This window comes from Zootoca vivipara, chromosome 8 (genome assembly GCF_963506605.1).
Source record: "Zootoca vivipara chromosome 8, rZooViv1.1, whole genome shotgun sequence".
Classification (NCBI taxonomy): Eukaryota; Metazoa; Chordata; class Lepidosauria; order Squamata; family Lacertidae; genus Zootoca; species Zootoca vivipara.
In genome coordinates this window covers 3,157,837-3,181,881 of record NC_083283.1, presented here as the reverse complement: position 1 = coordinate 3,181,881, position 24,045 = coordinate 3,157,837, and the positions used below count along the sequence as shown (strand labels likewise).

General features: G+C 44.6%; 1 protein-coding gene across 3 annotated transcripts in view; it reads right to left on the bottom strand.

Annotated features, from left to right (window-relative positions):
* ARHGAP39 (Rho GTPase activating protein 39) overlaps positions 1 to 24,045 on the bottom strand; it is a 184,987-nt gene that overhangs the window by 23,152 nt on the left and 137,790 nt on the right. For all 3 annotated transcript variants that reach the window (XM_035125366.2, XM_035125365.2, XM_060277558.1), the window contains exon 6: positions 20,826 to 20,918. In XM_035125366.2, coding sequence (XP_034981257.1) covers positions 20,826 to 20,918 — 93 coding nt within the window. The remainder of the gene's footprint in view (positions 1 to 20,825; positions 20,919 to 24,045) is intronic.

The window sequence follows — 24,045 nt, the reverse complement described above, 5'->3', positions numbered from 1 at the left end:
CAACATGCAATGGCACCTGGACACCTGGAGGACTCGCTGTCTCCCTTGAAGCCACTTGCCACCCTCCTGTCCCTCCAGCACCGCTACGAAACCCGCCCTGGCAACTGCTCATTTTAAACTTGTCGAGGCCGGCCTTTGCAAACTCTCACGGTCCCATTCTAGGGGTGCGGACATCATATGGTGGCGGAGATCCAGAAATTAATACCAGCTGTTCAGCCTCTGTAAGGCCTCTCTGTTGATGCGAACAATGGGTCACCCCACAGAACAACACTGCAGATTTTCAAGGCACTATGCGATGTATCTTGGGCCCTCCCACCATCCCAGCAGGGGAAAAGCGACTAGGGACTGGGGGTACACAGAACTGCTGGCTGCGACACCCCAAGGTCACACAATAGGGCATTTTAGAGGGGGGTCCTTTAAACCCCTAGAGCAGTGGTTCCATAAACTCACCCCAGCAGCCTCTTACCCTAGAGAAAGCATTACGAGCAGTTTATATGACCCATTAAGGAAGATAGTGATGCAATGAAATGCAAAACAGTAATAATTTAGTTGAATTAATTCCAGAGCTATTTAGTTGAATTAATTCAACAAAACTTATGAACTTGATCCAGTGGTGCAGTTTTTCAAAGCCTGATAGTTATTTGCACCTCCAGCACGCACGCACACACGCACACACACACGGCCTCTTAATGCCTTCTAGGTAATCCCCCTACCCCAGGGAGCAGTGTCTCCCGCTTTGGGGGATCACAGATCTAGGCCCTTGGCTGCCATGGGCCATTGCCCCCCCCCCACCTCTGTGAAAGAAAACCATTAGGCCATTGGTTCCCAATTTGCCTGCTACTGCGGATCTCCTGTTTTTCAAAAGCCAAGCCATATGGACCCCCCACTTTTGAAAATTTTGAAATCTCTATGGTGATGATTGTTACATGAATGGTGCCACGGACGCCCTGGGTGGGTTCCACAGACCACCAATTGGCAACCTGTGCATTTTGCATCTTGGTTAATTTTGGCCAGGGCAATTGCAGTGGGCTGTTAAATCCTTGCTTCTTCTTTTTTAACAGTACCATGACTTGTGATTTTGCACTACTAATGGTGCTTGCCCAGTTGAAAGCATCACGGAAGATGCTTCCAGCATAGGTGCGAGAAACTTTTCACTAACATGATTGTAGAGCTCAGCAGGGGATCCATCTGCTCCTGAGTTTTTGCATTTACAAAAAGTTTCTCAATTACATTCCAGACTTTCTCTGTTGCTGTCCAGTCTGTCCATTGACTGGCCTCCCCTCCAGCTACCCTCTTAAAATCCCAGCTACCCTGGGAACGTAACACCTCCTCCTCCCTTGCTGGGCCCTCCGGCAAGAGTGGGGCAGGACCCTCTCCCATACCACTGTCTGAACTCTCCCCAGCTCCAGTCTTGAGGTCCTCCACCTCCTCTGACAGATCGTGCCCCCCCCCCGCCCCATCCTGCCTGGCTCCATGGAGCTCATAAGAACGGCGATGCTTCAGAGGAAGGTTGGGCCACATTTTTGGTACAGTTGTACCTTGGATCCTAAACGCCTTGTGAGTCAAACATGAGTGTTCCAGTTTGCAAACGTTCTTTGGAACCTAAAAGTCCGAAGCGACTTCCAATTGAAGCCATGCTTTGGTTTCCAAATGTTTTGGAAGTTGAATGGACTTCCAGAACGGATTCCGTTCGACTTCCAACGTACCACTGTCTTTGTTTCAAGACTCCCAATATATATTCCAGAACTTGCAATATGGAAGAATTATTCCCAAACTCTTTTCGGCTCTGTAAATTCATCTCCCTTACCTTACCTATAAAAAAACACTGTACAGAATAGCAGTTTGCACAGCCAGCCGAGGAAGATGATAACACGGTAAATTTCAAAACAGTAACAATTAATTGCAGGTTTATTCCAAAACCCAATTAAAACTATTTAGCTGAATTAATTCAACAAAATGGATGAACTCGATTCAATGAAGCCAGCTTTACAAAATTTGGTAGTCATTTACACGTCCAGTGCCCTGTTGCCGCCCCCTGCCTCTTAGTGCCCCCTGAAGTAAACCCACCGCCCCCCAGGAGGCAGTTCCAGTCACCTTTGGGGAACCACTGTTCTACACTCGGATCTGGAATGGGAAAAGCGCACTGCATACAAGGTCTAAAATGATTATTATAGAGAACCAAAACATGGGAGAGAAGCAGTGCGAAACGTTCTTTGCTCTTATGCCACCTTACAGCAACAGCTACATCCCACACTGAAATCAGGTGCAACATCTGGCCCTCCCTGATACTTTCAATTTAGAATCCTAGGCACAGGTCAGTTCTGTGTCCAGGGCATATGTCTGCCAGCTCCATCTGGTACACAGGCTGAGACCCTACCTGCCTGCAGACTGTCTCGCCAGAGTGGTGCATGCTCTGGTTATCTCCCGCTTGGACTACTGCAATGCGCTCTACGTGGGGCTACCTTTGAAGGTGACCCGGAAACTGCAATTAATCCAGAATGCGGCAGCTAGACTAGTGACTGGGAGTGGCCGCCGGGACCACATAACACCAGTCCTGAGAGATCTACACTGGCTCCCAGTACGTTTCCGAGCACAATTCAAAGTGTTGGTACTGACCTTTAAAGCTCTAAACGGCCTCGGTCCTGTATACCTGAAGGAGCGTCTCCACCCCCATCATTCTGCCCGGACACTGAGGTCCAGCACCGAGGGCCTTCTGGCGGTTCCCTCATTGCGAGAAGTGAGGTTACAGGGAACCAGACAGAGGGCCTTCTCGGTAGTGGCACCTGCCCTGTGGAACGCCCTCCCAGCAGATGTCAAGGCAGTAAGTAACTATTTTACTTTTAGAAGACAACTGAAGGCGGCCCTGTTTAGGGAAGTTTTTAATGTTTGATGCTGTACTGTTTTTAATATTCGGTTGGAAGCTGCCCAGAGTGGCTGGGGAAACCCAGCCAGATGGGTGGGGTATGAATAATAAGTTGTTGTTGTTGTTGTTGTTGTTGTTGTTGTTGTTGTTGTTGTTATAGTATCCTAGAATTGAAGAGTTTGGTGGGACCCCAAGGATCATCTAGTCCAACCCCCCGCAATGCAGGTATCACAACTAAAGCATCTGTTGTAGATCGCCCTCTGCATCTTCACAAAAAGCCACTACACCTAAGGTAGAGAGTAAAATTGTAGAATTGCAGTTGTAGAGGTGGGGGGGAGCACAAGGGTCATCCAGCCCAACCCTCTGGAATGCCCAACATGGGGCTCAAACCCAACAACCCTGAGATTATAAGCAAACCTCACCAGGAAAATCACTGGCTCTTATTGCACTCAACCTTTCAGTGCACACTTATAAACACTTTATAAACCTATTACCTTAATTCGCTACCACTGGACAGGCTACCCTTCCAGATGTTCTCCAGATGTTCTAGACTCCCATCAGCCCCAGGCCACACGGCTACAGCAATCATCGCCTGAAGCCCCTCAACCACAGCGGGAACACTTGCAAACTCAATGTCTAATGGGGAAAAAATGGTTCATTGCGATAACAACACCCTAAGCCACTAACCTCATTTGGGTGCTTGTTTCAAGAGCCTCCCCCATTGAACAGAAGAGTAGTTCTGCAGATATACCGGGTAATATGTACTGCAGAAAAGATGTGATAATAAGATGACTTATATGACCAATGCAAATGTCAGAAAAGGATTGAAAAGATCCCCCAACCTGCTCATTTTTTTGTGTAAACGCAAAGGGATTTTTTTTTTGAAGTGTTAACACTATGATATTTGACCCCAATTAGGATGAAGTAATTTGCTAACAACTGCCCAATTACTGATCGTGCAAAAGTGGAAATCTATCAAGGCACCTACAGGAGGGAACTGCAGCCTGGAGGCAGTATGCGTCCGAATGACAGTTGCTGTGAATCGCAAGTGTTGTGTGATTGCCATTGTGTGAGTGAGTTGACTGCCCCAATAATATGAGACGGGTTTCTGTTCTTAATGCTGATTTAACCAAAATACAAGCGAGCAACCAGGGAGGGAACCTGCATACTTATTTTTAAGGTACTTATTTTAAGGTACCCAGGTGGCACTGTGGTTAAACCACTGAGCCTAAGGCTTGCTGATCAGAAGGTCGGCGGTTCGAATCCCCATGACGGGGTGAGCTCCCGTTGCTTGGTCCCAGCTCCTGCCAACCTAGCAGTTCGAAAGCACGTCAAAGTGCAAGTAGATAAATAGGTACCACTACAGTGGGAAGGTAAACGGCGTTTCCATGTGCTGCTCTGGTTTGCCAGAAGCGGCTTTGTCATGCTGGCTGGAAGCTGTACGCCGGCTCCCTCGGCCAATAATGCGAGATGAGCGCGCAACCCCAGAGTCGGTCACGACTGGACCTAATGGTCAGGGGTCCCTTTACCTTTACAAGCGAGCAACCAGGGAGGGAACCTGCATACTTATTTTTGCTACATATTTCTTTGGATATATATTTTTTGTTCTACCTGATATGAAAATTGAATAAAACAGTACGTTTATACCCCTCCACAAAAAAAGGCAGTTTTGTGCCTTCACTGCAAAGCACCAGCTCCTTACCATTCCCAAGAACCTTTGGGAATATTAAACACATTGGTTTAAGGGGGCTCTGTATTCTCTGGTACCTGGCTATGCAATCATCGGAAGGGGCTATCCAAATTCTTACAAACCAACAAGGCAATGAGGCCTTGGGAATGTCGTTTCCTGGAAGATCACGAACCTGGCATGCAGAAAGCACCATGGCTAGATTCCCGTGTGGATTTCGGACGGCCAAATCCTGCACGAGAGAAAATCCCTCCACAGAGTGACCTTCAAGTCACCCTGGAGGGCTGTGAGCATGTGACCAGAGCTCTGATCTTCCTGAAAGGGTGGCTATTAATAGGCTGGCCGCACAGTCCCCCCCCTGGGACTGGTAATCCAATTAAAGACACAGCCTTGCTCATAGAGGAGCATCTCGGGCAGCAGAAATGCCGCGTGGCGGCAGCAGCAGCAGCTAACAGGCGCGGACCCTTTGACTCCCAGAAGTCACTGTTGGATTTTTTGAATAGTCAAGTTACTTTAGAGTCGGTCTAATGTAAATACTGTCTGTTTAATTGCTCACAGGCGTGGGCTCTGCTTCTTGTATATAAGGCTCTGCCAGAAAGCCTTCTGCATCTCTTAGTTAGATCTTTTCAGTTTGATTCATCTCTTAGTAGATCACTCTTTCAGTTTAAGAGATTTCTTAGTTGAATCTTAGTATGAGAGTTGCTTAGTTATAATGCTAGTTTGCTGTTAATTCTCGGGTAGTTTAATGGGAGGTTTGTGGGAGGTTTTGAATGTGGGTAGATAACATTGCTAAGAGAGAAAGCATCTATCTTTAGTTTAAAGTCTCTATAGAGTCAGTTTGTTTTTCAGTTAAAGAAACCCAACCATTTATATTTTCATCTGCATACTTTTACAAGTGTGCAGCTAGTAAGGGGTTTCATATAAGGGAGATAATTCCCTACGCTCTTGGTGGTGCTTTCTTAGCCAGGTCAACTTCTGACTGCGTATACTCTGCGTGAAGCGTACTTTAAAGGGCCACTGTAAAACTGGGATATATGATTTAGGTTAAGCAGGTTTCAATACCCAGTTTTCTCCTATATTATTCTTATTATATATTATTTTCAAATAGTCACGTGGCCAAGTGCGCCAGCCCCATCTCCTGACCTGCTAACCACCCTAACAAGAAACAAAGCTGCCAAGTTATCCCTTTTTTACAGGGATTTTCCCTTATGCTGAATAGGCTTCCTCGTGAGAAAAGTGAAAACTTGGCAGCTATGACAAGAAACGCCAGTCTGTGTTGGACCAAGTCAGGCCAATTCACCCACCTGACCCACCTATTTGCTATAATATCCCCGGCCGACCTGGTGCTCTTCTGAAAGTTTTTGAGCGCAACTCCCGTCAGTACCAGCTGTAGACCATGGAAATGGGTCAAGGCTGGGTTTCTGCGATTGGCACCTGCTCTCTAAGGTCTACGGGGAAGGAAGGGGATATTCCCGGCCCTGATAGAGCTGGGGACCCCCCCCACACACACATACACACAAGGCAATGTGGTCAGCCACACCGACATCTCTGGAAGGCACAGGCTGCTATGCCTCCCTATCATGACAACGTTCCTGAACATGCGAAGCTGCCTTTGGCTGAGTCGGAGCACTGACTCGTTTCACATTACAGTGGTGCCTCACTAGACGAATTTAATTCGTTCCACGGGTCTTTTCTTATAATGAAAAATTCGTCTAGTGAATCCCATAGGAATGCATTGAAAAAAAAATTGAAATTTTTTTTGCCCATAGGAACGCATTAATTGAATTTCAATGCATTCCTATGGGAAACCGCGATTCGCTAGACGAATTTTTCATAAAACGAATTCGTCTAGCGAGGCAACCTCCGCTAGAAAAATCCTTTCGTTAAGCGGAGATTTCGTTAAGCAGGGCATTCGTTAAGCGAGGCACCACTGTAACTTCTGCTCTCTGCAGCTCTCCAAGGGCCGTGCAGAAAATTGCCATTTTAAGAACGTAAGAGGGGAAATTTACAGCATGTTATTCGTTGAAGGAGAACTACCTGAAAATGATTTGCAGATGGTATCTAACTCTGAGTAGACTTGCTAAGATGTAGAAGACTGAATCACATAAGTGATGGAGATGCAATGAGGTGGAGGGAACGTTCTTTCATAAGTGGTGGACCTGTAAAAGGGTAAAAGTGTATTGGGGAATAATTCATAATGAACTGAAAAAAATGTTTAAAAGTACTTTCCCCAAAAAACAGAGTCCTTTTTGTTGGGGACAACTCAGACGGAAATTCCCAGGTGTTGGAAAAGGTTATTTATGTACGCCACTACTTGGGCCTGTGTTTTGTTAGCCCCAAAATGGAAAACGAGTGAAGTCCCAACTAAAGAAGATTGGCAACTTAAACTGATGGAATATGTGCAGCTTGCAGACCTAATATACAGAATAAGAGAACAGGAAGAACATATGTTTAAAGAAGATTGGGAAATGTTTCTCGAATATATGGAGGAAAATTGTGTTTATTTGAAAACGCTGGCAGCATTAAGATAAATTCAACAGTGTAAATAAGTCTTGATGGATGTATTAATGGACTACTGAATGGTATAGTTTATATAAAATATGCAGGGATTTATGTTGTGCAAAATGAACCATGCAAGAGAGAAAGGGAAGGCACTGATATTTTAAGGTTGTTTTGAAGGGAAGGATTTGCTAATTGTATTATTGAGCCAAATCTGATCATATAGTTTCCTATTCCGCGGATGCCTTATTTCTTAATATGCTTTTCAGTGCCTCTGCGTCTCTGCACCAAAGTGTGTCAAAGTGCAAAGCAAAAGGAACAGGATGCCCAGCTCAAGGCTGGATGACTGTCTTGTCTGATGCTGGCAGTCTGACGCAAAGAGCAGCAAGATAGTCAAGGCTGCCTGAGTCAGCATGTGCACAAGGACCGGACAGAGTGCCTTGCACAGAGGAGGGGGAAAGGAGCCCAAAGAAGTGTATAAGAATCTTTGCAATTCGTGTTTCTGGACTCTTGTCGTGGCTGACCACCAAGAGTCTCTTAATTAATTAAGAATTAAACTCTTTCTCTGGAACTCAACCCCGGTGTCATTTTGACTATCTTTGTCCTGCCTGGGCGCAACTTAAAGGACCCTTAGTAGCTGATAAGGCTGCAGTTTAAGTTAATATTTAAACTCAGGATGGTGTGGGTCCTTTTAAAAACAAAGGGGAAAGCTACCACGGAAGCTTTGGGGCTCCACTAAGTCCCACCCGGAGGATTAGCCCCCAGGACAGCTCTTCCACCTCAGCAGGGCAGCTGTGCAAAGCGATCTCTGTGTATTTCCTGGGGTGCGGGAAAATGCAGAGAGACGTCGGATCCTTTGGGATAGTCAAATCCAATCAGCATAGCACTATGTGTGTCTTTTCCCTACCTCAACAGCGAAGGTCAAGTTTCTTTCCCTTTAAGGATGCAACTAGGAGAGTTGGAAATGCGAGGGCAGGGCAGGTGGGCAGAAAGAGAAAATAGCCAGAGAGGCAAAGGTTTACAAAGCAACCACATATCAATTTTCTAGTGGGGGCCGAAGGCACAGTTGAGATCTGAAGCGAGATGACAAAGGGCAAGTGAACCCTTGGGCTCTACATTCCGCTTCGATCGGCGGCGCTGGCATTGCTACAGGTGCCACTGATAGTCCTCTCATCCATCTCTGTGAATTTGTCCAATCCTCTTTCAAAGCCATACAAGTTGCAGGCCATCACTGCATCTTGGGGGAGGGAGTTCCACAGTTTAACAACACAGCGGCTCAACTGCTCACCGGGGCAGATTATCGCCACTGCCAGATCTGATTCTGTCCATCGCTAGCCCCAGATCTGGAAAAGCAATGCACAAAGAGACCTCGCCTGGTCTGAACCACATTAAATTCCTTGGGCCTTTGAAAATTCGGGACAGTTCTTTCTCCAGACATCTTCCCCACAGAAAAATAAATCTGGAGCTCGCCAGGGAGGTCTCTTTGTGAGCAGGGTCGGAAGGGGTCAGCTCCCCCAGTGCCGGCTGTCTTGGCAAAGGCTTGTTTGTTCCGCTTGTCTTCCTCTGCTTCTTGGGATCTCTGGGCGACGCTGACACATCAATGTGTCCAGGGGCTGGGGAAGAGGCAAGATCCAGATCTGCCAGGCTCAGGGAAAGGAAGAGGACAAGGGTCCCTGGTGCACAGTCTAGCTAGGATCTCCATCAAAGGGCCTCCGGAGCAATGGATGACGGCTAACAGCAGCAAGGAGCACAACAGCGATATTTCCAGTGGCTTTGGAAAGAAGTTTCTTATAGAGGAGGCACCTTAGAACAGTGTTTCCCAACCTTGTGCCTCCAGCTGTTTTTGGACTACAACTCCCATCATCCCTAGCTAGCAAGACCAGTGGTCAGGAATTATGGGAATTGTAGTCACAAAACATCTGGAGGCACAAGGTTGGGAAACACTGCCTTAGAATGTCAAGATGCAAAATCAGTAAGGACATAAGGAGAGACTGCTGTATCAGGCCAGGGGCCCATCGAGCCCAGCATCCTGTTCTCACAGTGGCCAACCAAAGGGAAACACAGAAACAGGATTTGAACGCAGGAGCAGTCTCCCCTCCTGGTATTCAGAAGCCTTGCTGCCTCCAACCATACAGGCATCAGGGCTACCGGACATTGAGAGCTCTCTCCTCCTCCACGAATTTGCCACCCAGCTTGATGGCCGTCACTGCTTCCAGGGGGAGGGAGTTCCACAGTAAAACTCTGCATTGCACAAAGAGGGACTTTCTTCCACCTGGGAAGTGATTATATATCTTTATATATTTGAAGACTGAAAATGACTTTTGTTAAAAAAAAAAAAAAACCAGAAGCTATGATTTTGAAAGGTAGAGGACTTAACGGATATACCATGCAAAATACTTTGTTCCCGCATCTGAGAGTGGGCCAAGACCAGCCCATCCCTATAGAAGGAAGAAGCCACCGCCAAGGAAATAAAGGAAATTGGCAAAACAAACTAATGAACTATGCAGGACGTATTAGATCATTTGAAACCCTAGAAAGAAAAGGGAAATGTTTTTTAAATGTCTTTTTAAAGGGAAATGTTTAAGGCATATTTTGCAAGCTTTGTGCATAGGCTTTTACATTAGTTGAACTTTTAAAGGTCGCTTGTAACAACATGAAAAAATTCCTTCAGTAGCACCTTAAAGACCAACTAAGTTTATATTTTGGTATGAGCTTTCATGTGCATGCACACTTCTTCAGATCAACATGAATAAGGTTTTAAAATTGGATAGTTAAGATTTTATGGGCCTGCATGAATAAGTATAAAATAATGGAACCCAGAAGGGGGAGTGGAAGGAAGTCAATTAAGATGTATGATTTAAAATTCTGATTGCAATGTGTGTTTTTTGTTTTTTTTGTTATTATAAGATTAATAAATTGTATCAAGAAAACGGGGGACTTTTTTTCACCTGTCCTGAAAATCTGCACAGCTTGCTTGTGCATGGTAAATGATGGCTTATCCAAGAGGTGAGGAACCTTTGCCACGCTGAGGGCCGCATTCCCTTGTGGGCAGGTCTTAGTGGGCCGCATGCCTGTGGAGGTGAGCAGGACACGAGGTGAAACATGGGTTGGACGGATGCAATTTTTATTCTGCAGTTTCTACAATGAGCTACACTGGAGCTTTGCAAACACAAACACTGGGACATGTAGCTTGAGAAGACGTGGCCTGAGGAGAGAGGTTTGGAGGGCCACACCTGACCCTGAGGTTTCCCACACCAGGTTAGGGCTTAACTCAGTGGTTCCCAGAGTGATTTCCCAAATTGGGAACCCGGGGGGGGGGGCACTAAGAGGCAATGGGGCTACAGGGCGGCGCTGGAGGCATCGATATCAGACTTTGAGAAGCTCGTATCACTAGATCAAGTTCATACATGTTGTTGAATTGATTGCAATAAACATTTTAACTAGATTTTGAATAAATTAATCATTACTGGTTTGGATTTTACTGTGTTTATTATCTTCCTTACCGGGTCATGCAAACTGCTATTCTGAATAATGTTCTTTAGAGGGTGAGGGAAAGGGAAAGGACCCCTGGACGGTTCAGTTCAGTCAAAGGCGACTATGGAGTTGCGGTGCTCATCTTACTTTCTGGCCGAGGGAGCCGGCCTTTGTCCACAGACAGCTTTCCAAGTCACATGGCCAGCAGGACTAAACTGCCTCTGGCGCAACAGGACACCGTGACGGAAACCAGAGCGCACGAAAACGCCGTTTACCTTCCTGCCGCAGCGGTACCTATTTATCTACTTGCACTGGTGTAATTTCAAACTGCTAGGTGGGCAGGAGCTGGGACCGAGCAACGGGAGCTCACCCTGTTGCGGAGATTCAAACCGCCGACCTTCTGATCGGCAAGCCCAAGAGGCTTGGTGATTTAGACCACAGTGCCTCCCACTCCCCTCTTTAGAGAGTAGGGGGCACTGGGAATGTGTTTATGGAACCAAGGAGACAGTGGCCCGAAAAAGATTTGGGAACCACAGGCTTAAACCATGACCACTGCCCAGAATGTTATGACTCATGGGGAGCAGGGACATGCTTGTTGGGGGGCAGAGGATGGGGCTTATGGGAGCAGGAGAAGGAAGCCGACTCGGATCAGAAGTTCCTGTGCTCAGGACATACTTCTGCTTTTGCTTACGCTGCAGCTTTTGGGTCTTTGCACATTAAACTATTTCTCCGGAATGCCTGCCCAACAGGCTTGCCTTTTTCTCTCTATTTTTTTTAAAAAAAGAAAGAGTGGGAACATCTCCTGTTCCAAGCTTCCACCCACAGGCAAAACCAGGTCTGGGAACCCAAACAAAAACTCCTTTTCAGCCCTCTTTGATCAAGCCAGAGAGCAGAGAGTTTCTCCTTTCACGGTCTCCGGGGAGCAGGCTTTTATGTTCCTGCGGATGGTGCAACCGATTCCCCGAGAGGTGGTCTCTCTGGGCAGCAAACCGAACGAGGCGGCTGATGCAGTCCTCAGGACGGGCTGCGAACCTGCTAGCAATAAAACCACCCAACTTTTAATGGGCTGAGCTGGCAGCCACAGCAATGCTTCTCCCCCTCCGCCTCCAAGACAACGTGGTCGGCAAGATCTGCTGAATACTGTTGAGGGGGAGAGGTCCAAAAATAGCCAGGAACGATGGCGGGCCACGTTTCTGCCTAACGGTTATGACATCGGAGTGGAAGAGAGGGGGAAACTGGGGAATGAGAATCCTGCTGTCAGCACTACAGTGGTGCCTCACTAGACGAAATTAATTCGTTCCACGGGTCTTTTCTTATAGCGAAAAATTCGTCTAGCGAATCCCATAGGAATGCATTGAATTTTTTTTTTTTGCCCATAGGAACGCATTAATTGAATTTCAATGCATTCCTATGGGAAACCACGATTCGCTAGACGAATTTTTCGTAAAACGCATTCGTCTAGCGAGGCAAGCTCCGCTCGAAAAATCCTTTCGTTAAGCGGAGATTTCGTTAAGCAGGGCATTCATTAAGCGAGGCACCACTGTACTTTGGAACGCTTTCAGCGGACTCCAAGACCCCTCTAGGGCTACACGTAAGAAAAGTTCTGCTGGATCAGGCCAAAGATCCATCTAGTTCAGTGGTTCCCATAGTGGGTGGACAATGCTGACCGAGATGGGACCCCCAAGGACCATCAAGACCAACCCCCTGCAATGCAGGAATCTCAACTAAAGCATCCAATACAAGGCAGGATAGGTCCTCCCGCCCTATAAAGGGCTCTTGGGACAAGCCCCCTTGTCCCAACTGCAACTCTTCACAGACCATTCGCTTTGGCTCGGTTTGTGAAACAGCTGTCACTCCTCTTTGCGCCGACATCCAGCCTTGGTTCTGAACTCTAGGGATTCAGAGGCAAAAAGCAACACCGAGAAAACACCTTCGAAAATGCTCCTTGCTAGGGCTGCAAAGAAAGGTCATTTTTAAAAAATAAAAAAAGAAGAATCCCCCGAGGAAGCCTTCGGTCCACGACTGCATGACATTCAGCACAGATATTTTTAAACACAGACTCGGCTCTAAATGAGGTTATGCACACCTGCAAGGAAGATCCAGGCCTCCCCGTTAACCAGCTCCGGTTAATTACAGCACAATCTCCTTCGGTTAATGCGCACGCTTTAAATAAATTAGGAAGGCTTGTTCAAACAGGTGCAGGGGGAGAGGGAGGGGAGGGGAGCGAGATTAGAGGCGTCTGGAATTCACCGGCTAAGGCTGCTGAATCCTGGGGTTCTCTACGCCAATCGCAGAGTTGGAAGGGACCCCGTGGGTCATCTAGCCCAACCCCCTGCAGTGCAGGAATCGCAGATAAAGCATCTCTGGCGAGTGGCCATCCAGCCTCTGGCTAAAAACCTCCAAGGAAGGAGAGTCCACCACCTTCCAAGCGAGTCCGTTGCACCGCTAAACAGCTCTTATCGTGGAGTGCAGCTGGGCCTCCGCATGACTGAAGTGGAAGAAGCCACACCACATCCTGGTAGCTCAGCACTATCTAGCTCAGCACTGCTGACTCTGACTGGCAGCAGCCCTCTCCGGGGTTTTAGGCAGGGGGGGGGGGTTCTTTCCCATTCCTACCTGGAGAGGCCAGGGATTACAACTGGGGACCTTCCGCATGCAAAGCAGATGCTCTAACGCTGAGCTATGCTATCCAGGACTAGCAGAGGGGTGGATTCTGACATCACTGGATGCTTCTGAATTTCCCAGCTCTTTCCGTAAGCCAGAATGAACCTAGGGAAATTCTGTGAGCAGAATTAGCTCCATCACCAAGCGGTAAGGTAGATGTCCGCTCCTAAAAATCTCGCCCCTGCCATGGATCCATCAGCCGGCTTTAACGTTCCAGAGTCTCTGCTCCCATCCACAATCCGCTAACTACCTTACAGGGACGTTGTAAGGATTGCTGGGCTAAAACACACAAAGCGCTTTGGGCACCAAAGGTCATAGAATCATACAGTCACGCCTCATGTTACGTCCGCTTCCGGTTGCGTGTTTTCGTCTTGAGTCCTGCAGCAACCCGGAAGTACCGGAATGGGTTACTTCCGGGTTTCGCTGCTCGCTCATGCGCAGAAGCACCAAATTGTTTTTTTTTAAAAAAAAGAAAAACTTTATTTCAATTATACAACGATACAAAATAGACAAAGCAAAATCAAATAAACAATTAACAAATTAGCAAATCAATAAATAAATTGGCAAAATAACAAATAACAAATTAACAAAATTAACAAAATAAAGAAATTAGCATAATATAAAGAAATTAACATAACATAACCTAACTTAACATAACCTAACTTAATCCGAACCTTAACTCAAACCATAATTTCGATATTTCAAATAAGACTTAAGTAGTAAAGGAACGAGGATAAAGCTAAAATACTTACTTATATTACATGAAATACACAAAAAAGAGAATAAAAATACAGCAAAAATACTTCCTACTATTCATGCATCGCTTTCCTTCTTTCTTTCCCTCTGTTCTTGCTTTAACTTACTTCTCACTCTTTATTTCATTAATTACATCATTGTATCTAATAAAATTTCCTGCTTCTTTTTCAGTTTAGACAAATCACCAAATCAATATTAAATTTTTCTTTTTTAAAATACTCCTCTACATCTTTCCATTCAATCATATATTTTTGTTTGGGGATGTTTCTAATTACCGCGGTCATTTTGGCCAAATTCATAAACTCTACTAGTTTTTCCTGCCATTCATAGATTGATGGTACTTTCCCTCCTTTCCAATTTCTGGCTATAAGTAATCTAGCTGCTACAATTGCATACAACAATACATTCTTTTTCTCTTCTGGGATGTTATTCGGGGCCATATTCAATAGGAATAATTCAGGTTTTTTTTCAAACGTTAATTTCAGCATCTTTTTCAGTTTTTCATAAACATTATTCCAAAACTTCCGAATTTCGTCGCATTCCCACCAGCAGTGGTAATAGGTGCCAATTTCCTTATTACATTTCCAGCATATGTTAGAATTCTTTTTGCAAATTTTCGCAATTTTGGCTGGTGTTATGTGCCATCTGTAAAACAACTTTAATATATTTTCTTTTATACTTGAGCACGCCGTGAATCTCGTCCCTTCCTTCCACATTTTTTCCCATTCGCAAATATATATGGGCCTTCCTATATCTTGGGCCCATCTCACCATTGTAACCTTTACCACCTCATCCTTAAGTTCCCATTCGAGAAGATAATTATATAATTTAGACATTGCCTTATCCCCATTTCCCAATAATAATTCTTGCAACTTTGATTTATTCCCCAGAAAGCCAATTTTCTTATGTTTTTCGAAAATACTTTGAATTTGATTATAATGTAGCCAGCTTGTACACTCCTGTTTTATCTGTTGGTATGATTTTAACTTTATTTGTTCTCCATTTTTTTCCAGAATGTCTGAGTAAGTCGGCCAGGTTTTTCGTCTGCTGTCTTTGATCATCATGGTCATTTCTGTTGGAGATGCCCACCAGGGCGTTTTCGGCTCCAGAATATTTTTGTGTTGGGCCCATATTTTTAATAAAGATTTCTTGAAAACATGATTTGTTATTTCTTTATATCCCCCTTTTCTTTCTTCTAATAGATAATTATGCCAGCCCCACATATTATTGAAACCCTCTAGATCTAAAATTTCTTTGTTTCTCAATTCAACCCAATCTTTTATCCAGCACAAGCCCGCAGCATCATAATACAGTTTTAGGTCCGGTACTCCCCATCCACCTCTATCTTTTGTATCCGTTAATAATCTGTACTGTATCCTTGGTGTTTTTTTTTCCCATATGAATTTACTTAGGCTTTTCCTCCATTTCTCAAAACATTCCTTCCTATCAATAATTGGTAGCATCTGAAATAGGAACAATAATTTAGGCAATATTGTCATTTTGATTGCCGCTATTCTCGCGGACAGGGTCAAATGTAAATTGCTCCACCTTTCTAAATCTTTTTCTATTTCTTTCCATTTCTTTTCATAATTATTTTCAAACAAATTTACATTTTTAGCTGTTATTTCAATTCCTAAATATTTGACCTTTCTCGCTATTTCCCATCCTGTTTTCTCCTCTAATTCCTTCTTATCTTTTTCCCTTAAATTTTTTGTAATGATTTTGGTTTTCCCCTTGTTTATTTTAAAGCCCGATATTTTTCCATAATTATTCAAGATTTCTTTCAAATAATGTATATTTTCTAGGGGATCCTCCAATATTATGACCACATCGTCTGCAAAGGCTCGTGCTTTATAGGTATTTTCTCCTACTTTTATTCCTTTGATCTTTTTATCTTCTTTTATCTCTTTTAGCAGACTTTCAATTGTCAAAATGAATAAGAGTGGCGAAAGCGGACACCCTTGCCGAGTGCCCCTCGATATCTCTATCTCTCCGGAGATGTCCCCATTTACAATCAATATTCCTTTTTGCTTTTGATATATTGTGTTTATGCCTTTAAAAAAATTTCCTTCTATGCCCAATTCTCTCACCATCCTTTTCATAAAGTCCCAATTCACGTTATCGAAAGCCTTCTCGGCATCTAGGAATATCAGGGCAGTTTCCCGACCAGGGTTCCAATCTAAATACTCTATCAAATTTATCAAAATCCTGACATTGTTGTTCATTTTTCTTCTAGGGAGAAAACCCTGTTGTTCACTTCCTATCAACCTATTCAATACAACTTTTAATCTACTAGCCATAATTCCTGCGAATATTTTGTAGTCAATATTTAGCAAAGAAATAGGTCTAAAATTTTCAACTTGGTCTAATTTCTTATCTCCTTTTGGTATGAGGGTTATAAAGGCTTCTTGCCACGATTTGGGTATAATTTCTTTTTCCATTATTTTATTTACTAATTCAACATACACTTCTCCTAACTCTTCCTTAAACAATTTATAATGTTGGCTAGTGAGGCCATCCGTACCCGGAGATTTCCCCAATTTTAAATTGCCTATGGTTTCATATACTTCCTGCAATGAAATTGGTTTATCTAATAATTCTTTTTCTTTATTATCTAATTTGTCTAATTTGTGGCCTGCAATATATTTATCTATGTCCTCCCTATCAATTTGGTCTCCCTTATATAATTTTTCGTAATATTTAATAAAACACTTATTTATATCCTCTTTTTTTGCCCAATTTTTCCCATCCATCCTAATATTTGTGATTATTCTTTCGTCTTGTTTCTTTTTCAGCTGCCACGCCAACATTTTGCTTACTCTTCCTCCCATCTCAAAGGTTTTTTGTTTGGCCCATTTAATTTTCTTTTCAATTTCTTGTCCCAATAACATCGATAACTCCGTTTGTAAAATTTTAAGCTCAGATACTATTTTTGAATCTTTGGGGTTTTTTACCAATTCTTTTTCCTTTTCTTCAATTTTCTTTTTTATCATATTTTGGTTGTTTTCCCGTTGCCTCTTTATTTTATTTTTCTGTTGTATATATAAACCTCGTATAAAGGCTTTGCTAGCGTCCCACATTACTTCCACCCCTACTTCTCCTGTCTTGTTTATTTGGAAAAATTCTTTTATCGAGTTCTTAACCTTACTTACAAATTCTTCATCATTAAGGATCCCCTCATCTAGCCTCCATCTGGTCTTTCTCTTATAGCCCTCCTTTAAACTTAACATTACTGGATTGTGGTCTGTTAATGATTTTACCATAATTTCACATTTCTCTAATTTGGTTATTAATTTATTTGTAAGCCATATATAATCAATTCTTGCTGCCGATTTCTGTACTTCTGAGTAAAATGTATATTTTTTCTCCTCCGGGTTCCTTAATCTCCAGCAATCTTGTAATCCATAACTTTCTATTACTCTAAAGAACAACTCAGGCAACTTCCCCTCGTACTTTTTCCCTTTGTTCGATCTATCTAGATCTGGTTTCACTACTCCGTTGAAATCTCCAGCTAATATAATTTCTTCATCTTCGACCCATTCACCTAATTGACTCCATAATTTCTTAAAGAATTCTGTTTTACCTCCGTTTGGGGCATATATATTTACCACTACCACATTTCCCTCAGATAGATATAACTTTACCGCCACTACTCTACCTTCGTCATCTTGAAAGATCTTTTCTGCTCTGATTTTAGGGTCAATATATATCACTACTCCCTTCTTCTTTTTCTCATTTGAGGAGGTATATTCATTACCCAAGCGTTTATTAATCAATACTCTTTCATGTTTTTTCGATATATGGGTCTCTTGGAGACAAATTATTTTCCAACCACCCTTTTTCAAGACATGCTCCACCTTATTCCTTTTGAGCTTATTATTTAGACCATTGATGTTCCATGAGATTACATTAAGATTCATTTCTTTATTACTATATTTAATTTATTAAACTTTAACCTGGCCGTAGCCTTCGTCAGTTTTAAAATAAGAACTAAATTCCCCAACAACTTACACAATCAAATAGAATAATGAATAGAGAGAGATCTTCTAGGAACAGAAAATAAGGGAACCCCCAAAATTGAACACACAAGTCTCTACTATCCTCCTATCCGTCTCCCGCCGCTGCCAACTCTTCTTCTCCACTGTTTTCTTCCTTCTCTCCTAACAGTTCTTTCCAGTTCCTTTTGCTGAACCTTTCCGCCTCTTCTGATGATTTTATAGTTTTCTTCTTCCCTTTAAAAATAAAAGTAAGTCCCTCCGGATACTCCCACACGTACCATGCTTTCTTTTTCCTCAGAATGTCAGTCAACATCTTATACCTCTGCCTTTTCAGCCGAATTCTCTTAGGCAATTCTTTATAGATGTCCACTGTTCGTCCTTCTATTACAAGTTCTTTTCGTTTTTTCATCTGAAGTATTTTGTCTTTAAGTAGGGCAGAGTTCAAATGTACCATACAGTCTCCTATCGCTTTATCATTCTTCTTTTTATCAATTCTTACTCTATAAATCCTGTCCACATCCAGCCACAGATCGTCCGCCTCCACTTGCAGCCAGGCAGCTAGCTCTTTCACAATCTTCTCATCCACCCGCTCACTAGATCTCTCTGGCACGCCTCTCAAGCGAAGGGTAAGAGCATTTGTTTTCATTTCAAGCATCGCGATCTGGTCTGCTAAATCCTCATGTAGTTTCTTCATCTCATCTCTTTCTTTTTCATCCTTCTTTTGTTCTTTTTGCATCTCTTTATTTTCTGCCACTATTGTTTGCAATGACTCCTCCTGTTTATTCAATTTTACATTCATTTCTTTTACAGCTCTGTCCAATTCTTTATTTTTGCCACTGAGTTCTTTAATTTGGTCAGACATCTCTGTTATTACTCTGGAATTTTGTTCTATCTTTGATCCCATTAGGTCTAATTTCTCATTTAAAGATTTATTGCCTGAGTCCAGTTTCTCATTTAAAGATTTACTCATTTCGGTTATGAGATCTTTGATGTCTGTTAGTGAGTCATTCTCTGGCGTGATTGACAATCTCTTTTGGTTATTTGTTGAATTTGCCGCCATTGTTGCTTGTGCTCTTCTTGATGAAGTCCTAGATCCTGTCATTACTTATTTCTCTTCTCTCTGAATGATTCACTTCTGAGGTTTCTCTTTCTTTCTGGGAGCCCCTCCGGAATTATTACAAACTCATCTGGTTCACTTAGGTATCAGTTCAGAATGGTCTTTCCCTCTGATTCCCTCTATTTATCCTTTATCAATTTTGGGCGCGATTTCTATTTTAGCCACTAGGTGTCAGCACATCGCTCCCCCAGTTAGTTATGCTCCTTTCTCTTATTCCCTTTTGTTTCTCTCACTTCCGTGAAGAAAGGGGAAGCTGGCAATCTCTGGTGACTCTGCAAAATCAATCCTCCATTTTCTTGGTCTTTGCCCTCTTTTCCAACTTAAAAGGTAAGTAAAACAATCCTTGTTTCCTCTGCACGGGTGCCTAATAAAGCGTTCATAAAGAGTTGTTATTGTAAATTATCTCTTCAGCCTCCACTTAAACGTGCTGGCTGGGTAAAGGAAGTTATTTTAGACTTTTAGTAGACAGTCCCGATCAGAATAAAACTTCTCTCCCCCTTGGTGAAAGGTTAACTTTATATTCTACAAGTCTCTTTAATCAAAGGATTGAAGTGACAATAAAAGCAGGCTTACTCCGCAAGTTTTCCCGCGGTGCATGAAATAGTCCCACGGCCTTCTTTACCCGGCTTGCGTCTGTTTCTCTCCCTCTTAAGCTCTCCGTTTCGCCAAGCCGTTTTCCCCTCGAAGCCCCCTTCAGCCGAGGGGTCTGAGTGCTCGCTGGGCAGGTTTTGGGGCGCTTCTGCCGCTCCGCGAATTGTTTTTGCGCCGGCTCCTCTCCTCCGCTTACACCCCCAAAAAAGGGGGGGTGCAAGCCCGGAGTTCTGCCCTCGGGCGCCGCTTTTTCTTCTCCTCAGCCAAACCCCGCGTTTGGCTGTTTCAGGGGGCTAAAATTAGCGCCGTTCGCCCCCACCAGCTCGCGTGCAGCACACCGGAGTCTCCCGTCTCTCGGAGCTCCTAAAAACCGACCCGCTCACCAGCGCACTCTGGCCGGAACTCCAGAAGCACCAAATTGTGCCGTGCGCCTGCGCCTTCAAATTGCGGGCTCTTCACATTACTGACGGGCCTCCGGAACGGATCCCGTCTGTAAAACTGTAGAGTTGGAAGGAAACTGTAGAATTGGAAGGAAAGTCTAATGCCCTGCAATGCAGGAATCACAGACTACGACTATGATAATTGTTATTGTTATTATTATTATTATCATCATCATCATCGGGGATAATAATATTTCACGCAGCTGCAACTATTCAAGTCCACAGAACCCGCCGCGCTTGTGCACAACAGCCACCTGGGTTTTGTGGTCAGATACGGCTCGGTATCCGAGTGCAACGCCGCCATGTGACAACATGCAAACAAGCCCTGCCTGGGTGACCCACGGAGATGAGCTACAGAGCCAGCGGGAGACCCCTTTTCGGGGTCCCCTCCGCGCCGGCGTGATGCAGGACCACTGCACCCGCCCCAAGCACCGAGCCTCGAGCGGCGGTCGCCCGACTCAGGAGGTCGAACCCAAGTCGGCACCTGCTGGAAAAGAAGCGTGACTGGCGGCTGTCGACCCCAAGCTTGGCCCGCAGAGCTGCTAAGAGAGAAAGAGAGAGGGGCACCCAGAAACGCCAGCGGTTAAAAAGGGTGTCAGAGGGGAGAAGCGTGAAGGCGATGTTATAAGGAGGAAGCCGAGTGGAGGCGAGGAAGCTGCGGGAGAGAGAACGCGGCAGAGTTGGCGTCTACGTCTAAAGGAGAGAGGGAGGTGCTCTCAGAGCACACGCACCCTACCATGGCGTTCCTCCATATAGGGCTTGGGTTTCTTTCTCAATTTGGACGACTTCTTATTGTTCCTTTCCAGGAGTTCTTTAATGTGCTGAGTCACTGGGGAACAAACAGAACGATGAGGACCATGGAATGGGACACAAAGACAGCGAGAGAGAGAGAGGGGAAGAGAAGGATTGGGGTTTTCTTTTGGGAAGGGGTACAGATTTCAAACACAGGAAGAACAAAATAAAGGAAATTAAAAAAGAAAAATGAACAAGAGAGCTCTGCTTTCAATGCCAGCTGGCTCAGGCAGGTCTTTTTCCCCTGCACCTTACCTGGGTGTCACTGGAGAGGAGCTAGGATGCACCAGTGGCACTGAAGAATTGCTGGGATGGAGGGGAACCCAAGGGCCATGTAGTCCAACCCGCTGCAATTGCAGCCAATCGTCTCCACAGACACAGTGGGTCTGCATTAAGGACCTGCCAAAGGTCTTAAGAGTTTCAGTTTGGCGGGGTAGAAACTAGTGATTTTGGTGGGGCGGGAGCCTCACACCCCTAAACTCCCATGTTTTAATCTTGCAAATACTATTATTATTATTATTATTATTATTATTATTATTATTATTATTATTATTATTTATATACCGCCCTATACCCACAGGTCTCAGGGCGGTTCACAGAACAAAATAAAAAATAAGACCACAAAATATATAATCAAAATAAAAAACAACAACCCAGTAACCCAGTTTGCTATCGCCCAAACCTATTTAGCGCCATTCGGTCCACTCGCTGCTGGTGCTTCCCCTTTCCTGGATTATTCCCACGGCTGAGCCCATCCAATCGAGGACCACAAAGTGAAACAAGGATGGCATAACAATTAACGCAGTTAATTGATATCTGACTCCGTAATGACTGCAAGCGAGAGCAACGGAGAACCAGGAAGATGAATAACGGTTTAGGGCCAGAATGCGTTGTAACCAAAACAAGGTGTGTCTTGCTCAGAGAAGCCGCGATCTGTAAGCTGAGGACAAATCCTGGCTGCAGGTTTGCTTGGAGCAAAACCAACCACCACCCTTCATTCAGGTGAAGTGCTGAGATCACGGTGTCAGGGCTGGGGGAAGGATCCAAGCACCTCAGGTGGAAGCGAGATACATGCAGGCATGTAAGAGGAGCCTTCTGGATCAGGCCAGCGGCCCACCCCACCCCACCCCAGGTGATCTGTCTCACCCCCTTCCTGACGAAATGTCACCTTTATTAATTTGCATTTTTTTTATCCCAGCAGGATTTCAACCTGTCTGTAGGTCGATCATCTCTGGCTACCTGCGACTGCCCTTTTAATATTATCTGCCAACTTGTTTTCTTTTTATTCTACCCTATCCTTTGAGTCGACGGTCAGAGCCGCTTATAAATTCAAGCTTCCCGGGGCATTTCTGTTAAAACTGAAAGGGGCAATAATATGGTTCCTTAAATAAACGAGCACAGCAAACACTTTGGGGTTGCCAGCACATCGAAAGGTATCTTTGGTGAGTTCTGTCATAAGAGAATTTTAGCCACTTTGCCATTTAATTCTATTTTTTACTACGTTGGCCAACTGGAGGAGAGTTTCTACCCTTCCGGAAATACCTTCCCTATCCTAGGACTCTCCAGATGTCTGGGACTACAACCTCCCGCCAGCCCCATGGAGTCGTAGCCCCAAACCTCTGGGGGCTGAAGGTTTGGGAAGGTTGCCTAGGGGAGTTAAACATGCACACACACCCCAACAGCCACTGGAATTTTAATAGAACACCCCAACCTCTTTATAACTGTCCTGGCGACATCTACGCTGAAGGTAAATAATACGCCGTGATGGTGGAGATAAAAGGGAATCCCCAAGGGCCATCCAGTCCAACCCCCATGCAATGCAGGAATCTCAACTAAGGATGGGCACCACTACCCTGTTTCTCATATTTTAAGACATACCCATAAAATAAGCCATAGCAGGATTTTTAAGCATTCAAGGAATATAAGCCATGCCCCGAAAATAAGACATAGTGATAGGTGCAGCAGCAATGCCGGCCACAGCAGGAGAAGGACGAAAAAAATAAGACATCCCTTGAAAATAAGCCATAGTGGTTTTTTTTGAGGAAAAAATAAATATAAGACGTGTCTTATAATATGAGAAACACGGTAGCCCTGAACCCCTATTCTCTCCAGGGCCAGATCCATCCTACTCAAGGGTGGAAGGGGACAGAATGAATGAATGAATCCTTGGGCTGGCACTGTGCAGGAGCTCTTCCAAGTGACACGACTCCAGCGGCAGAGAAAGCACGGCTGTTGCTAACATAAAATGGCACAGGGTGGAGCACAGATACAAATGAATCGAGGACTCGACTGGCGTACGTCAGGTGCAGATGGGCCCAGCTCTTCCCCAGCGGTTGGAACCAGGAAAGAGTGCTGCTGATCACTACTGGCACTCCTGAACTGTGAGGCTTACAGAGAGAAAAAACCCAGCATGGATCACAATAATGTGCAAGAAACGAGTTTGATGTGCTCACGATGTGGCTCAGACCGGCGTGGGTGTTTTTGTGTGTGCCTGTTGGTCACCGACAGATGAGTGTTCCCCTTTTGAAACTGTTCCACTCCCCTGGAGAAAGCGAGCGAAGAGCCCTTTCCCCATTATTCACTCTCTGCCCTCAGATTCATACTTGAGAGAGAGGAAAAGACAGAGAATGCCACAGGTCCCCCCCCCCATTGCACGAGGAGGACATGACTGTGTGCTGGCGGCACCGGCCGCTCGACCAATCAGCACTCTTCCTGCTCTGGGTTAATTTGCAAACCAGAGAGGGGGCTGTTAAATGCATTGCAAATTCTCAATGGTGATTACCGGATTTGAAATCCGGGTTGTGTGTGGGCGGAAGGAAAGAAAGAAAGAAAGAAAGAAAGAAAGAAAGAAAGAAAGAAAGAAAGAAAGAAAGAAAGAAAGAAAGAAAGGAGTAGCACTCCTTAGGCCAATCTACTCAACGTGTCTAATAGTTACTGATATCCCATAATAAGCCCTGCCTGCTGCAATGGGTTTGCCACCTTCTTTGCAGATAAAATCAAGCACACTCAGCTGGAGCTGGTGAACCTCTTTCCAACAGCATCGCAGGTTACAGGAGGCTCACCCTTGGCTAGCTGGCATGGATTGGCATCCTAAGCAGAGGATGAACAGTTGCATTGTGGATCTATGCACCTCCCAACCGGTCAAGACCAGGCAGGAGAAACGG